The sequence below is a fragment of the Lichenostomus cassidix genome, chromosome 10 (genome assembly GCF_008360975.1).
Source record: "Lichenostomus cassidix isolate B80296 chromosome 10, HeHo_3.0, whole genome shotgun sequence".
Taxonomy (NCBI): domain Eukaryota; kingdom Metazoa; phylum Chordata; class Aves; order Passeriformes; family Meliphagidae; genus Lichenostomus; species Lichenostomus cassidix.
Window position 1 is genome coordinate 10,527,348 of NC_139491.1, and position 16,786 is coordinate 10,544,133.

At 38.2% G+C, this 16,786-nt stretch overlaps 1 protein-coding gene across 4 annotated transcripts in view; it reads right to left on the reverse strand.

Annotated features, from left to right (window-relative positions):
- Window positions 1-442: 442 nt before the first annotated feature.
- The window catches only part of SLC12A1 (solute carrier family 12 member 1), a 46,322-nt gene continuing 29,978 nt past the window's right edge, over window positions 443-16,786 (reverse strand). For 3 of the 4 annotated variants that reach the window (XM_085070594.1, XM_085070592.1, XM_085070593.1), the window contains exons 19-27: window positions 15,004-15,110; window positions 14,071-14,153; window positions 11,941-12,084; window positions 9,882-10,013; window positions 9,538-9,649; window positions 7,079-7,165; window positions 4,790-4,925; window positions 2,778-2,845; window positions 444-2,007 (exon numbers count right to left, since the gene is read on the reverse strand). In XM_085070594.1, the coding sequence (XP_084926720.1) occupies window positions 1,872-2,007; window positions 2,778-2,845; window positions 4,790-4,925; window positions 7,079-7,165; window positions 9,538-9,649; window positions 9,882-10,013; window positions 11,941-12,084; window positions 14,071-14,153; window positions 15,004-15,110 (1,005 nt within the window). In that variant the 3' untranslated portion in view covers window positions 444-1,871. Of the gene's footprint in view, window positions 2,008-2,777; window positions 2,846-4,789; window positions 4,926-7,078; window positions 7,166-9,537; window positions 9,650-9,881; window positions 10,014-11,940; window positions 12,085-14,070; window positions 14,154-15,003; window positions 15,111-16,786 lie in introns of all 4 variants that reach the window. The other variant, XM_085070595.1, reaches the window with a different exon arrangement.

The window sequence follows — 16,786 nt, forward strand, 5'->3', positions numbered from 1 at the left end:
GTCATGTACGTAATTAAAGGCTTTAATAGAGGTGTATAATTCCTCCAGGTCCTTGTGCAGAGAGTGGTAAGAAACACGCAGAAGCCTAAGTGGAGCCTCCCTAAAAGCTCTGTTTCTTGGCATTGGCTGGGTGCCATTCAGATTGTATCTGTGTGCTGTGTGAAGTGAGGTGCAAAGGATGGTGCCCATTGCAATTTTCCAGAGAATTAGAAGGACCTGGCAGCCTGTAACAAGCTCTGCTATCACTGCTGGCATTACTGTGAAGGAGAGAACAAACCCCTTGTTCTGCAGGTGCAGAATGTGAGCTTTGGTTTGCTCAGAGTTGGGCAGGAAGTCTGGTAAATGGACGAAACTTTTGTGTGATGCAGTTAGATTGTAAAGTGATCCTTCAGCTTGGTTGTAAATGTGTAAGAAGCAAAGGAAGAACATTATGAGAAAATATCAATATTTAATATCCTGCCTTTAATAGATGGAGAAAATAAAGCATGGATTACTGGGCTACATTATCATGTTCTGCTGAATTGCTGCTGTTGAACTCAGAAAAAATATGAATATCAAATATTTGTCATTTTTTGAGATGGAGTGCTAGATCCACCACAAGTTAAATTCAAATAATTCAAGCAAGATGGAAGCTGAGACCTGCTTTAAAATATAAATTTAGTGACATTCAGGGTTCTCTGGCTTTTATGAGGCTTAGATGTCAGTTGATCTCTGCAAAGGAGTTGCAAGACTACAGAAAATAAATTAGCCACGTTCCTTGATGGTCTTTAATTTAAATAATGCTTACACATAGGATATAGCTTTTCCCATTAAAAAGAGAAGCTGCTTTTCTTGACAGCTGAAATTATAAAGTACCATAATGTTGCAGAGTGGAAAATAGAAAAATTACACAACGTAATGGATTAGCTTTATTTTTTAAGTTAGTGTGTAATTAATATTATTTAGAAAGTCAAGAAATAAGATAAATCTTCTACATAAATCAAAAATAAGGCATTCAACTCATCTAATGAGTTTTTGTTGTTTTCAAATCACATAAATCACTGTACATACTATCCCAAAGTATAATGTCAGATTGTATTTACCCTAACATTCATAGCAAAAATTGTCAGAATATTTAGTGTTTTACTAATTTCTTGGTGAAATTCGCTTACCACATGTAATTATTTCAATCATACATTCCATTGCATGTCAGAGTTTGAAAATGCATTATCAAGTCTTTGTAATAGAGTCCATATTTTTATATATATAATTTTTTTGTTTTCACTAAATTAGAAGTGATTGAATCAATTTAAATTAGCAGAAAAATTTAGGTCAAAGCATCTGCTGTAGGTGTAGATCTTAATTTGGCAATATTGCAATCAAAAGGCATTGCATGTATTCTGCTTGCATTCTATCAGTTTATGTCTTACACCTGATGGATGCCATACAGGTTTTTGGCTCACAAGTTGGTGCATTTCATTTTAATCTTACTGTATGCCCACTAGCAACTATGATACTGCAATTTGAAATAATTACTTAGAGATTTAATGCATTTTGTATGATAGCGATTAATTTTGGATTTCTAGGATAAATATCAAAATCTTTTTCAATACCTTATAAAATCAGAAGAATTTCTTTTTTGTGTGCTCAAAATACCATATGACATATAGGTAGATTTTCCTTCTTTTACCTGTACTGAGTGTAATGCCAGCAGGGACCATTTACATTTTTTTGTCTATGTCTTTGCTGTGTTGCTTTGGATTTTTAAAAAATTTTCTGTCAATTATAAAGTTTTAGATTTAGGTTAAACAAGTGTGTCTGTGATAAACCATTGGCATTAAAGATGTAGATGTTGGAATCAAGCAAGGTATATTCTAGGCACTGATGTTTTTCTAAGAATAGAAAGTCAGTACATTTTTGTGGTTGCCTCTGACCATTAAGACTGGAGGAAGGTTCTTGGTGAGAATTTCTAGCCAAGCCATGTACAGGTAATCAGACACTGCTCCTTTTCTTGCCACAGGGAGGCTCCTGTTTAGACAGAGGGAAAAATAAAATTATCATTACAAAGGGAGAGGCAGCCCAGGCTTCTCACTAAATACTGAGTAGAAAACATCAGCTGTTCATATACAACTCTGATATAATTAGACTGCATGATTGTTTTAATATTATAAAGCAAAAAATCACCATTAGGCCTTAATTTGCAAACCTTGCTCACCTGGTAGTACTGGACATGAACTGCTTGTGATTTTAACCTTAAACTAGTAAGGAATATTTTCGGGGTCATGAAATGCACACATAATACGGTTTTTTAAAAAGGATAAAAATACAGCACATGCACAGTTTTGCTGTCCATCAGCCCATTTTCTGATCTGCAATTACTGTGAGATGGGAGTTTTCAAGTCTGGGTCAATTTATGGTAAGCGTTACATGATCACTCCGTTTTTGGAGACTGAACTGATAGAACTATAGAGGTTTATCTATGCATCACAAGTGCAAGCTGATTTATTGAAGCTGTGTATAAAAATGTGTCTCTAAATATAAATTGACTCTGGAAAGGGCTATTTTTTGGCAATTTTATTGGTGGCCTCTTTTCCTTTATGCAATTGCTTCATCACCAGGAAAGATTCATATTCAGTGTAGTCCCAGAGAACCATCAGTCCAGATGCAAGTCCTTCAGAAGGTACTTAAAAGATTACTTTTGTGCTCAGTTAATTAACACAAGGGCTTCTGTTGCTCCAGTTCTGTTGCTCCCATTACACGTTATTCTTAGAGTTAGAATCAAAAATCTCACAACTCACAGGACAATGAGGTTGGCTGCTCTCGAGTGCTCTTGTAAGAGTTCATTCAGCCGGACTTGGCGGTAACTCTGATTGAAACACAACGGGAAGAGAAAAAATCAGTTAGGTAAGTGATTCTAAGTTTTGGTATTTTATGGTATTTCTACACTCCCCCTTGCCTGCAAGATTTTCTGCTGTTGCTTTGGCAGCACTGGGAAGCCAGGTCTGCTCTGGGGTCCAGATTCATAGCAATGGCAAAATATGAGGCTAAGTCGCACTTTTTGATTCATATAGTTACATTAGGGCCAGAGTTGTTCACCCCTGTGTAAGGTTTCCTGGTGATGGGTATTATTTTTGTACTGTTCTTACTTTATGGTCAAGCTCAGGCCCTCAAAATTTTTATAACCTAACAACAAGTCATGGGGAACAAGACACCAGGGCAGGTTTGTGTAAGACAGATGAATCTTAACTGATCTTGTAAATTATTTTCTCCTTCCCTGGAGAAAGTAAAAAGCTGGTTTTTCTCCATTCAGACCTTAAATTTTCCTTCTCTACAGAAATTTCAGTGTTCTTTTACACGTTTTATAGGTAAGAATCCTCATAATTTAGCCAATTGTTACCTCATGAGAATCATCCTATACCATCACCCTTTATCTGTGCTGCCAGCCTTTTCTCAGTTGAATTGTAAATGTGTTCTAATGTCCTCTGTAAAATTCCCAGAACTGCCTTACTTCTGAAGAGGGGGGTATGTCTTTCCAGATGAGTGAGCTAAACTTTTTGTTGCTGTTCTTGTTTTACAGAGTAATTTGGCATTGTCATATTGCTGACTTTTCAACCTATGGGGGATCTTTCTGATTCCTTAGTGACGTAGACCAGACCAAGCTTAATCATGTAGTTTGTTTCTATTGTATCCTCACTGGTTCTGCACACAAGTGTCTGTAATTATATTCCTGTTGTCTTTTATACTGAGATGTTTTAAGGGCTCTGATTCTCATTTTTTGATGATTTAAGGTGAGAGTAACTCTCAAGTTTTCTGTGCACAGCTGACTACTGTAACCTTAAGCTGGTTATCAGCTCTATGAAAAGGGTAATACAGTGAGCAGTCAGTCTGCTTCCCAGCTGCTGCAGTCAGTAGTATAGTGTGCTGTCTTAAATCATCATTGATTTCTGCTTATGTTAATATGTCAGGCTGTGACCTCTGGCAGCTCTGAGCTTAGAGTCACAATCCTTGCTCTGCTGAGGAAGTTACCAGCACTGTGAAGTGCAGATAAGTAAACTCCCAATGTACTCAGGTTAATTCCACAGGAAACAACTAAAATTGCTAGATTAGATTGTCTATTAAGGGTGGAAGAGTTTGCAGTATTTTTGTGTCATTAGCCTGATGAAGCCTGGCAGTTCATTGGTAAAAATCTATTTTTCCAACAAATTTAAAGAACAGTCTGGGCTCCAGTTCACCCAGTAGATCAGCCAGCATCAGCCTTGAAGTTCCTCTGAACTGCAGGAGACCTCCTGCATGGTAGGCTGGTTTAGTCCTCTGCCATTGAGGTAAGAATTCATGCTTAACATTGTCTTTGGAGAAATTTCTAGCTTTAGTTGAAGTGTCTGGATTCAGTTCTAAATTGCCTGAAGTGGTGACTGTTTGGAACTGCCCCCTTTAAGAGATTCAAGTTCCAAAACAGTGGAGCCATTTAATAAACCTCTCAGCAGATCCAATTAGCTCAGGCTCAGTGCAGTAACTGTGTGGCTTCTGCTTCAGAGGTGGTTTTCATCTGGCTGGCTTTGATGTGGGCAGAGCTTCTCATCAGCCTGGAAAATACTGTGTAAACATGCCAGGGTCTGAGAGAGCTCAATAATGCAATCATAACACGCCTCTGCAGTGTTTACAATATAAATCCAATCTGTAAATATCAAATGCAGGTTTGTACATGTCATGTTTCTAATGCCATATCTGGTATTTCACTTTTTCTTGTTTAATCGCTTCAAACATCTGGAGGGTAAGAAAAGGTACATATGTAAAAAAGGTGAGGCTTTACCTTCTCCTTGAATGCTTCCAGCTCTGCATCTGTAATTTTCCATGGAGTCTCTCTCTTTAATTTCTCAGCAGTTGTTATATCTTTGCAGCTTTCATGGAGGCGATATGGTTCAATCATCTCTTCAAAGAATTTCCAGCTAAAACAGGAATTACAAAGGAGGCCTTGCTGCAGGGTATGAACTCACTAACTTACTTCACAGTCACTGTGTATGACAGGCCTCACTGATAATAATTACAGCTGAAAAACGTGCAAAATCTTTAACTATTCTTTGCTACATTGTGCCTCAAGTTATATCTGTGCCATTTCTGTATGTTTGGGTTATTTGAGGATAATTAAAAGGTTACTTGAGGATAATTAAGCACTGCATTTAGCAGAGTTTTCTGCATTGTCCTGGTTCTAGCAAAAATACTGAAATGAGTTTTACAGTAACTCCAAACTGCAGTATATTGGTTACTAATATTAACAATGAATGTGGGTCTCCCCATGAATACTGAGCTTTTTATTATTGTTTCAGGACTGGCTGGATCAATCACCTCACTGATACAGTTTTACTGATGGTTTTAGTGAAATGCATAAACAGTGATACAAATTGCCTGTGACAAGGGGTTGAAGGAAACACTGTAGGTTGTAGGAGTTTTGCTATATGTGGACTCAAAATTGTGTTCAGATTTTCTCTCTAAATTTCAAGTTGTTTCTTGAACTTTTGAGTGTTTTCATCTGGAGAACCTTGTCCTTTTGTATCTCCTTGCTTGCCCATTGTTGAAAATTTCTACCATCCCACAGAGAGCTCAGGGAGTTCCTTTATATGGATGTGAGTGTATTTTTCTGAGCACTTTGTGCTCAGCCTGAAGTGAGATGGGAGACTGGCCACAGGCTGGACTCAGCTGTGTGGCCAGGAAGCCAAGAGATGGGTTAAAGGCCGTGATATGCAGCATTTAGTGTTGCTAAGTTGTCAGAGTTTGTCAACATCCTTACTGTCTGTTTCAGTATGTAAAATAATGATAATCCTCTTGTTATTAGTGAAATAGATGGGATGCCAGCTGGAAGAGAGATACAGTGGTTTGTCTAGCAAGTGTCTGGCATAATATTCACTTGTTCAGTTGAGATAGTGCTGATGCAGTAAATGTGTGTGTTTTTTATGTTAATGCCAGATCTGAACTCTTTTTGATAGCTTTTATTTATGTAAAATCCCTGTATTGTACTGGAGGGAAAAAAAAAAAAAGTGCTCTGCACCGTTCTTTATATAATTAAAAGATACTACCTGAGAGACAAATAGGGCACTAAAAAGGGACTTTAGGTGTCTAGTAATAAAATCTTTATATTCTTTAGTTGCATTTCTTCAGTTAAAATCTCCGATGGTCCATGGAAACACTGGTGAATCTAACATTGTTTTTGCAAAGTTCTGTGTGTGTGTAGAAACAGGACACAGAAGGATTAAGAGTCTAACCTGGGATTGCACTTGGACGCAGAGGAAAGGCTTTGGTTGGAGTAAGGGATGGGATGGAAGAGAGTGTAGCAAGGTAGGCATGTTTTCAGAGGAATTTTAAGACTAAGAGCAATACTGTGAATTGAGTTTAGGATTCAGTTATTCCCTGAGCAGCCTGCTGTATGCTTTTGTCTACATAAGCAGAATAAGTAGATGATTTCTATGGAGATATGTTTTAGAGAGCAAGGTTAAGTTTTGGTGGTTTGGGTTTTTTTAGCTAACAAAGTTGGGGGTGGAGCTTTCTGAGCACTGTTTTACCAACTTCCTAACCTCTGCCTAAGAGCATTAATTCTGTAGATAAGTTAATTTTAAAAAACATTGAGCCTTCATTATATCTGAATAATAGGGGAGTATTATAATATTGTCCTCATGGGAGAGAGTAAGTATGTTTGTGTTTGACCAGAAAAATGTTACAAATTTATTGTAAAACCCAGAAGGCCAAATTGACAGTGATGGTAAGTTTTCAGGAGAACTGTGACTGACTGAAGTCTATTGCAACCTAAATAAATATGAAAAGCCATCATAAAATGTCTGTTAAATTTAGTGGGTGATAAGTATGGTGTCCAATTAGTCTTTACAACATAAAGAAAAAGACTACACATGGTTTTGACCCTTTAAGCTGTGATTGTTAAGAGGTTCTTTTCTTTTTCCTGCTCTTGTTACTTAGAAAATTATTACAATTAAGTGACTGTGCTATTCTCTGTGGTGTGTTTTGTCCTTTTGTTTTTAATGTTCAACATAAAAGAAACAAGCTCTAGATAAAGGCTTGCTGCTAAATAATGAATTTTGGTAATGCTTCTTACCTCTCTTTGTTGGGCTTTATATTGATATCACAAATGATATTAATATCAGCAAATTTTATTCTGAATTTGCTTAGGAGTGAAGCCATCCTGAAAACAAAAGAGAGAATATTTTATCACTGTACTTCTGAGTGCCTCGTATCAAAGAACACTCATAAATGAGTTAGACAACTGCATTTTATATCTTATCTTTAACTATATGACAAATTACTGTAAATGCTTTAGTGTTTCAAATTCCAATTACAGAACTGGATTAATGTGATTGCTGTAGCATAATTCATTTAATAGATGATCTATGAAAATCACAAGAAAATGGAAATTAATAGCAGTGAGAGGGTGTTTGCATTTGGAAAAACAATGATACTTTAAGTATTTCCAAAGGCTTGAGTTACGAAGGAGGAATATCCAATATACAGTAGGTCAGAATTCTCCAATACGTGCAGAAGGCTTCTGTTATTCTGTTACTGTCAGAATGCTGTGCTTGGAGTTTCTACAATACTGGTAGTGCATGTGTTGGTGAAAATTTGGTCCAGAAGGTTGGTGTGCAATAAAGAATCTTTTTTATCTTTTTCATTTATGAATATGTATTGATCTACTCACATGTTGTCTTTACACATGTTCATAAAAGAAAATACTTTGCTTTTCTGATTCAGCTGGCAGAAGGAATAGTTTATGGTTTTTTGTGTGTTTGTGCTGAAGTTAAAGAGGTTTAATTAAGTCACTTTTTCCTCTGTTTGAACCATGGTTGGGATATTGTGGTTATTCCCCACACCTCCTTCTCCCACCTCCTTTTTTTGTTTCTCTTTTTGGTATGTAAGCTTTGGATTTTGAAAAGGTCACATAGTTCCTCGGAGCAAACCGTGGTAGAAATACATATTTGTTTATGACCTGAGAGTTTACTCTTCTTTTTATATATATGTAAGAAGAACATACTCCTTGTATAAATCTTGACATCCCTTGTGGCAATCCGTGTTTTGAACATAAAGAGCAAAATCTCAACTTCTGTGGAAAGGTTTTAATATTTGGTGAATTACATGCTAGTAAAAGTCCAGTTAAATTTGACTTCTGAATTCAAAATACATGGCTGAAATGGTACTTGGATGATTTTGTATTAGATCTACCTAGGGAATGGAGGAGCCTCCCAGCCCAGATTTGTCTCTTTGAAGGCTTTTGCATGTAGCAGGTAGCTCATGTTTAGAGGAGAGCTAGTGTTTAGGTAGCAATACAGACAAATACTGCTTTCTTGGGGACAAAGTGGATCATTGTCAGCTGTCCTGATCATGCTCTTTACTCTCGCCTTTGTGGGACAAGCAGTGTATGCAGGTGTCAGAACTGCCTCTGTGGAATCTGTCATTTGATGTCAAAACTTCCTACTTGCAGCAAAATCTGGTGATTAGAATGTCTGGATTCAGGAGTCTGGTTGCAGTCCTGAACAGCCCAGATTGGGCAGACTCTGGACAGTGAGCAGTGAACTCTTCCCAGCAGGTCCTTGAGCAGCTCTAGGGCTTTTTTTACCCAATTATACAAATAGGTTGTACAAACACTTGTGAGTCTCATCTACAGAAGTACATGAACTTTATGGTAATGTTTAAAACTGACAGACCACAGTTGAATAAAGTTTGCTTTGTGTGTTCCCTTTTGCTTTAAAGGAACATCCTGTGGCAGCTGTCTTTCCAAGGCTCTGTGTTGTAATCCTTGTGAAGCTAATGAGCCTAACTCCAGTCCTTGCACCCCTCTCACTAGTTTGCCGCTGGAGTTTTGGCTGGAGGTGTTGTTTTTAACTCTCTACATGGTACTTCTGCTCTTTGTTAAGCAGTCACTGCCTTTCACCCCAAATTTAGCTGCCTCCACTGGTGGTGAAATGGCTGTGCCTCCAGTGTGGAAAGTGCTTTGAAAGGGAAGGTCCCACATACAGTGATGATAAAAATAAGTTTATATTAGTACCTTTCATTTGCTCAAAGGCAAATGATTATGAAATCTAGACTTTTTGTAAAACACTGAGTGAAATCAGCTTGGCCTTAAAGTTGATTAACTTGCTCTTTAAATTCTTTATATTTTACCACAGTTAATCACATCCATGTGAGCTGTCTATACTATTTTCATATGAGAGCTTCATATGCAATTTCACTTGCTGTTACCTGGCCAATCTCATGTAAATCCCATAAAAGTAATTATACTCTCATTACAGAGTGCAGACTGCTCTTCTCAGAGAAGGGAATATGAGCTATTAATGGGAAAAAGTGCTGGATGTGAGTTTCCTTTGGTAATCACCATTTGCAGAGCCTTCAGGGCTATGCCATAAGCTCAACACCTTTCAATCAAGTACTTTTTTTTTTTTTTTTGCTGCCCACAGTACAACAAACCAGTTGTGCTGAACAAGTCCGATGTTCCTGCTGTATATGCATTCTATTCAACATCAATTCAAACTCTTTAAACAGTGAGACAAATAAAGTTATATTTACACTAGTTTTTCTTCTTCAATCCTATTGACTTTCCCTCCAGTGAAGATCCTTAATTTACAATTTCTCCACTTCTTCCTGATAGTTAGAATGTAAGGAATTAGGATTGTTAGACCTGGAAGAACATATAAAATTGGAGGAATATCAAATTAGTGCATTGTATGGTAAAAAATCCATCTTTCACTTCAGCAGTGTTAGATGTAAGTTAATTTTAAAACATCAAAGCCTGACATAAAATTGACTATGTTAGCTTAATAAAAACCAGTTTTATGGAACTTCCCAAGTCTGATTTTATATTTGGTAACAGAGAAATCTCTTTCCCTGTGATTCTTACTCAAATTCCTTACCTCCATCATCGAACAGCCACCAAATGTCAATTGTACCTTTTCCTTGCTTCTTTTTAAATTGAGTGCTGGCTTCTAGCAGCCTCTGATTGAATTCACCCACATGCATTGACTGTATGGTGTTAATAGTGCTCTCTGTAATGAGAAAGAAAGAAATGTGGAAGCATGTCTGATAAGTGAGGCAGTAAGTAGCTTTAGGGAGCCAAATGGAGGGAAAGCTTCAGGAAAATGAACTGTTTCTGACATAATTTCTGTACTTGAAATCTGAAAAAAAGGATATGGAGTTAGATGCCTTGCACTTTTAATGTTATAATACTCACAGAAACCAAAGCTTGTGTAATACATTGTCACTAGATTACAACATCTTGAAAAAGGTTACCTGATTATTTGTTCTCTGTCTCTTTTTAGTTAATGTAAAATTCACTGGGGCCTTAAAAAGCAACTGGGAAATATCTGATAGATTTTAGAAGTAAATGTGTCATTTTGCATCATTTACAAGCTCAGCTGTCTTGTAAAGTACAGAGCTCCCTGAAAGACACAGTCACAGGGGATGAAATGAGCTGATAGGTTACAAGGAGAGCAGAGGTGAAGCTGAGAGTCAGAAAGCACAAGCTTATGTGGGTGTTTCCCTATGCTGACATGGTCACTGCTAATTGGAAATAAATTTTCATTCTTGCTGTTTGCATGGCTGGCTTTAAAAGATACAGTCTTGACTCTGTACTAACAATACCTTCTCTCATTCCACCTTTTGAAGCCTGTGGCTTTATTATTTCTTGTCTTTCAATGATTTCAAAGAGACGGTGTCAGAGCAATATTCTAAATGGAACAGACAGGCTTTAGAGATTTTACTCTGATCTGCTAGGTTCTGAAAAGACTTTGTTTGGTTTTCCTATATTTCTGGAGTGTGTACAGGGTAGTTCTAAAGCAGGTGCTGGCTTTCCTCTACAGTTCTAGCATCTCTGCTGAAAGATGCAACAACTCTGGGGAGTATGAACATAAAAACAAAACAGAGAGGCAGGGCTATTTATTAACATAATCTATCTAATACAGAGAGTGAAAATGTGTCATATGTATTTCCTTTATGCCTTTCTCAGCTAAATCAAAAAGGGAGGTTGAAACAGGGGTACACGCTCTTGGTGGAATTGTCATAAAAATATATTCTACTGAAAGCTGTGAAATGAACTGAAGTCTGCCAGCTGAAGAATAATGGCATTTTATGTTCCCAGTCTGTAGATCTTCCTGGTACCTGTGGGAGTTGCATGCAGAGCCAGATGTAATATTCTCTGCAGGTGAAAACTCTCAAAATACAGGCTGGCATACAAGCATGGCTTCAGGTGGGTCATTATCATTACAGCCTAGCAGTTGTGAAATGAGACCTTAAATTGGGTCTGTAGCATTTTACTATATCGAAACGTAATACTGACTTCATCAGCTACACATTTTTAAGTTATGTGTTAATTAGTTATTTGACAGTATGCTGTGTATGTGCTTCCAGTACTTTTACTACCTTCACTTGTGCATTTTTATGAAATTATGCTTAGAATATAGAGCAGTTGTGCTATTTCTACCTGTTTTTCAGCTGTGTACTGAGTTTGTATTTGTGTATGTTAAGTAAGATTGCTTGTTCCCTGAATATTGTGCATATGTTCCTATTTTCTTTAGAGAGGAGGAGAAAAGGCCTCAGTTTAAAAACTTAAAACACCCTTCTGAAGAGAAAAAAACAACCCCGAAAAATCCCAAACCAGCTTGTTCTGTATTCCTCAAACTTTAATAACCATGTTCCTTTTTTGACAAATAGAAGTGGACATAAGCTGAGCTGAGCAGGTTATCTAGCAAATGAGGGGGGATATGGTTGTGCTGTAGGTACTGTGTCCTACAAGCTCAGGATGTCACTGTGCTGCGTGACACAGTTATGGCCACCACGGTTTGCACATGGGAGGTCCTGTTCCAGGGGCTTCTGTGTGGCTCAGGAGTTTTTGGCTTGCAGTAAAGTCCATTTTGCATATTGGTGAAAGTGGGATGCATTGAAGGGCTGGGGATAAGTTGTCATTTTGGGACTTACCCTTCTTTGTTTCCTGTTTTGAGATACTGAGTGTGCTGGCTTTCTTGAAGAATCCACAGATGCCCCTTTTTCCTTCTTCAAAATCATTTTCTTTAATGGTGGCTTCCAGAGCCAATCTCTCCTGCTCCAGCTTCTCTAATTCCTCTGTATGTTAGAGAAAGTAAGAGAACTGGTAACACATTGCTGTCTTTTAAATTAAATCCCTTACTGAACTAATGTGATGTAATTGGTATTGTGGTACTTTGTGGACAATGTAAAGCTCTTGGGACAAAAAAACTCTTTTGAAATGCTTCTTTTTTGCAAACCAGTAGGGAGGAGGAAGCTGAATTCACCTCTGGAAGCCCTAGCTTAGGGTGCCTGTGCCTACAGAAATATGTAAGGATCCTGAATAAATGATCATTCTCTATGCTGAAACATTTTTCTTTCTTTTTTTTTTTTTTTTGAGCATTTGCTGCAAAGATGTGGAATTAACTAATCAATTCTGTAAATGTAGTAATACAGAAGAACCATTTCATCTCAGCAATATTAGAGTTTTGCTGAGAAAAAGGTAGCATGTGTTATTGTGGAATATATCATGGTGAGGCATTAATTAATATGATCCAGGAATTTACCTGCAGAAAACTTTTTTCGTAAGGAAAACTTCTTTGAGTAATACATGAACTAAATATGAAGTAAATCGATTTAAGATATTGTGTTAAAAAAGTGAAATAAAGCCTTACTAGCTAGACATTATTAGCTGTGTTAGCACTCTCAGTTGCCAACAGAAAGAATATCTTTCTTTTACATTTTAATCAATGACAGTCATGTGCTCTTGATTATTAGACATGGTGATAGCCACACACTTAATGGTTACTCAAAACTAAAATATTTGCTTTTCTATTGAACAGAATGCTCTACCAAGTATAAGAGAATACGATGTTTATTTTCCACTACAACGACCCTGTATCTGCTTAGAAATATTTCTTTGTATTTGAGGCTTGTCCTACCCTTAATTCTTACTGACTCCTTGTGTCTTAACACTTGGAGAACATTTGCTCGTTTGTATGATTGCAGTTGTTTTTCACTGTATTTTAAAAGGTGTTCCGATGACTGTATATTTTGAGCACTCAGTTTCTGACTCCCATCAAGAAGAGAAAAGCAGATCTCTCTCTCTCTCCAGGGGGAGAAGAAAAGCTTGATTAGTTTGGAATTTTTTCTGAGTCCCTGTCGTTTCGCCCCGTGGGTCTCCATGCGCATCAAGCTGCCAGTGCTGAGTGAGTGTTCATCTACCCTTGTTCCCTAAAGGAGTCTCTGGCGCCTTTTAATTCTGCGCGGTGATTTGCTTGGAGGGGTTACCTCATTTACCTCATCCTGGAATCGCTGCGCTTAGCGGGCTGTTAATTTGGCAGTAATTAGCGAGGGCGGGCTCGGTGCGCGGCGGCGGGCGGCCAGCAGGCGGCAGCAGAGAGCCGCGGGCCGCGCCGGGAAGCGCCGCGGAGCAGGACTGGCTGCTCCGGGGGCAAACTGGGGCAGCTGGGGAGGATTATCCTGCTGGAAACCTAGCGAGTTGTTCTGCCTTTGCCACCCAGATGCCATGTCTTCCGAAATGGGGAGGGGGAGGTTGTACTGCTAACCTGAGGAAGAATTACCAAAAAGGTGAAAGACAGAACTGATGTTTCTTGCAGCGTCCAAATTTTTGCATGGGTGGGAACTCCTGTGGGACTCAGGGTTCCACAGAGATGGTACCAAAAGTGCAGCTTCCCGTTTCCTACCAGTCCCAGAGATATCAGGCAGGCAGAGGGAGGAAGATGTGCCAAGACCAGGAAGGAAACATGCAGCAGAGTAACTAGTTGCTGTGGCACAATATGATTTTACCACTTCAGTCTGTGCCTCTGCTGGAAGTGCTTTGGGAGTTGAGTGCTCTGGTGTGAAGAGCCCCTTAATGTGTGAGGCTTGGACTCCTTCTGTCACTGCTAGTGATCAGCAAGGATTTCAGGCAGGATTTAAACTGCAGAAGCAAGGATGAACGGTGGAAGTCACAAGTGTAGGAACTATTCTAGAAACCAGATGGTGACTCTTATGAGTGTCAGAGTCCTTCTTATGCCGTGCATCTAACCAGCATAGATACTCAGCTGTCGAGTCACTACATACCTTGAACCTGAAGGACCTGAGATATATCAAATCCTTGGCTAATTCTGACGATAATTACACCGAGCTCAAAATCAAAGGCATCACTGGAAAGAAAGAAAAAGAAAAGTAAACATGGTTTTGCATCATGTGTGTCAATGGGCAAAGCTGCTTTGAAAAGATTAGTGAAAGTGTTCACAGGGAGGACAGACTGCATAAAATTGCAGAAGGAATTGCCCCAGATAAATTTGTAGTACTTATCTTTCCTCATTGAGAAAAAGGGTACGATTGGACATAGGAACAGATCAACTATTCCTGAAATGGGTCTTTCAGACAGCACTTTTTTAGGAACTAGGTTGCCATGGGGTAATTTTTTTTCTCCCTTCTCTGAGGAAATAACAAAGCTGAGTTGGGGTTTGTTGCTCTGTAACTTGCTTCAGCTTTACAAGTGAATTTTGAGCAGGCGTCTATGAGAAGCCTGTTTCTAAATGACTGTTTCCTAGCTAAATCCCAACCCACAGAGCTGCTGAGCCTTAGGCACACATGAGATTTGAAGCAAAGCTCTTCCTCTGTCTCCTAGGCTTAAAAGAAGAACTCCATGATGTTCTCTTATTCCCTTAGTATGTACAGTAGGGTTGTTTTTCTCTGAGCTCCTGCCCACTAAAAATGGGAAAATACAGTTCTGCAAGAACACTGTTGACAGCAGTACAGCTTCTTTAGCATTGTCAAGCCACATCAGCTCTGATGGTGCCAGGCGTTTGCTAAGCAAATCCTACAAGGTGTGGGAAGCCAATGAGCCTTTTTTGATGGGCAGTAACTTCTGCTACAGAGCTAGGATATGTGAGCCCAGGTTTGCAGGTATTTCTTTGCATTGTTTCTACACATTAAATTCTGTATGGAAATGCTATATTATTCTAGTGTAAGAGGAGTAGAAAAGAAGGTGCTGAGCTGACTTACTGTATAATGCCCACATAGTTTTCAACTTGTGTGGCAGGTGCACTTCTCCAGTCCTTCTTGAATCCGATCACCAGGGTGTTTGGTTTCATTCTACCCAAGCCCGAGGCCTGCCAATGTTAAAACACTGCTTGAGAAAGGTACACATGCATGCTTTTACTGTAAGTGAAAAGTAATGGCAAAAAATAACTGAAGTAATGTTCTGGAGACACTTACAACTAGATTGCATTTCATAAATGCCCTTCATGCTCATACCCATGCAGAAAGCAGAAAGATTAGCTTTAAATCATTCCAACTATAAATGATTTTAGATGACAGAAGTGTAGTTTTGCTAAACTAGCATTCATTTGCATTTCTTCTGACATGCTCTCATTAAAATGGTTCAATAACTTGGAATCAAGAGAGAGTTCAAGAACTGTTTGTATGCTCATTCTAACATAATGGCATAAAGCTTTTATCAGCTTCGGAATATTCAGTAGATGAAGTGGGTCTGAAGTCTCTTAAAACATCTCAGATACACAGAGAAGCCATAAGCTCCAAAGATTTTTTTTTTTTCCTTGAATATGGAAACTCTTGCTGTTCTGTTTGCTGTGTTCTTTTCAAAAGTGTGGTGGTTTTGGATTATGCAAAATCAGCTGAGCATGCTTTATAGATAAAATTATGGTTTATAAACGGGAAAAAGAAATGGTTTGTCAAAATTCTAGTTTGCCTTTGAAACTGGTTCTGTATGCTAAAACCTGGACAAGTAGGGGAAGTCAGATCTAGATTCAGTTAACCTAATTTTTTAGAAAACAGGAAATACTACTAGCAAACAGGAAATAGGTGAAAACTGTTGGAACCTTGGGTGGGTTTTTTGAGTAGCACTGTTTACATTGAAATCAGTAATTGTTACCGATGTCCTTAGGTTACAATAATGAAGATATGGTTATCCTTCCATTTGCTGGAAAGGAATTATTTGGGGTCCAGTAGTTGACTTTGGCAATAGTGTTTAAGTAGTAATGGAAAGGGAGAGATCATCAGACTGTCGCAGTTCTCAAAAACATCAGAAGGATCTCCTACTGAGACAATGTATGAGTGCAAGATGAAGTGTCTTTGTGAGGCTTTGATAGAACAAAGGGATCTTTATTAATAGCATTTCATCTTGCTCAATTGTACTGTCTATTCAGCAAGCATACAAAGAGTCCTGGTAGGACACCAGTGGGTGACTTACCCAGAATATTTTAGTCGGTTCCCTACTGTCTCAGTTTGCACTGATGTCTTTGCAGCAGTGTATTTTGTGCAAAGGATATGAATTTTCTCTACATTTTGTCTCAGTACCTATATATTTAAATATTCATATATGTGAGAGACAGAGGGAGATGGGAAAAATGAAACCAGTGTCTCTGTGCCTTCATTAAGGCCATTTTAAATGGACTGTTGGAAATGATCTGCTGCATTCTTAGAGTAATAGAAAAATATTGCAGACTTTTATTTAAATGACCTTGCTATTTGCAGAAAATGTGTATTACACATTTTCAGTTTTCATTTATTGCCAAAACATTCTCAGATATTTAATATGCTTTGTAATACCAAACAATGGAATTGATTTGAAGTGTATCAAGTGTCAGCTGCATAGACATTCATATGTTGCCCTGTAGATGCCTCTCTTTTTTCATAATAGTGTCTTGTTCATTTAGGAGAGAATCAGTCTGCCTTGTCTCATAATTCCATAGCCCAGAACTAGATCTTTATGAAATAATCTGTAATATAATACACATGTACCCCCAGAATGCCCTTTCTGTCAAAC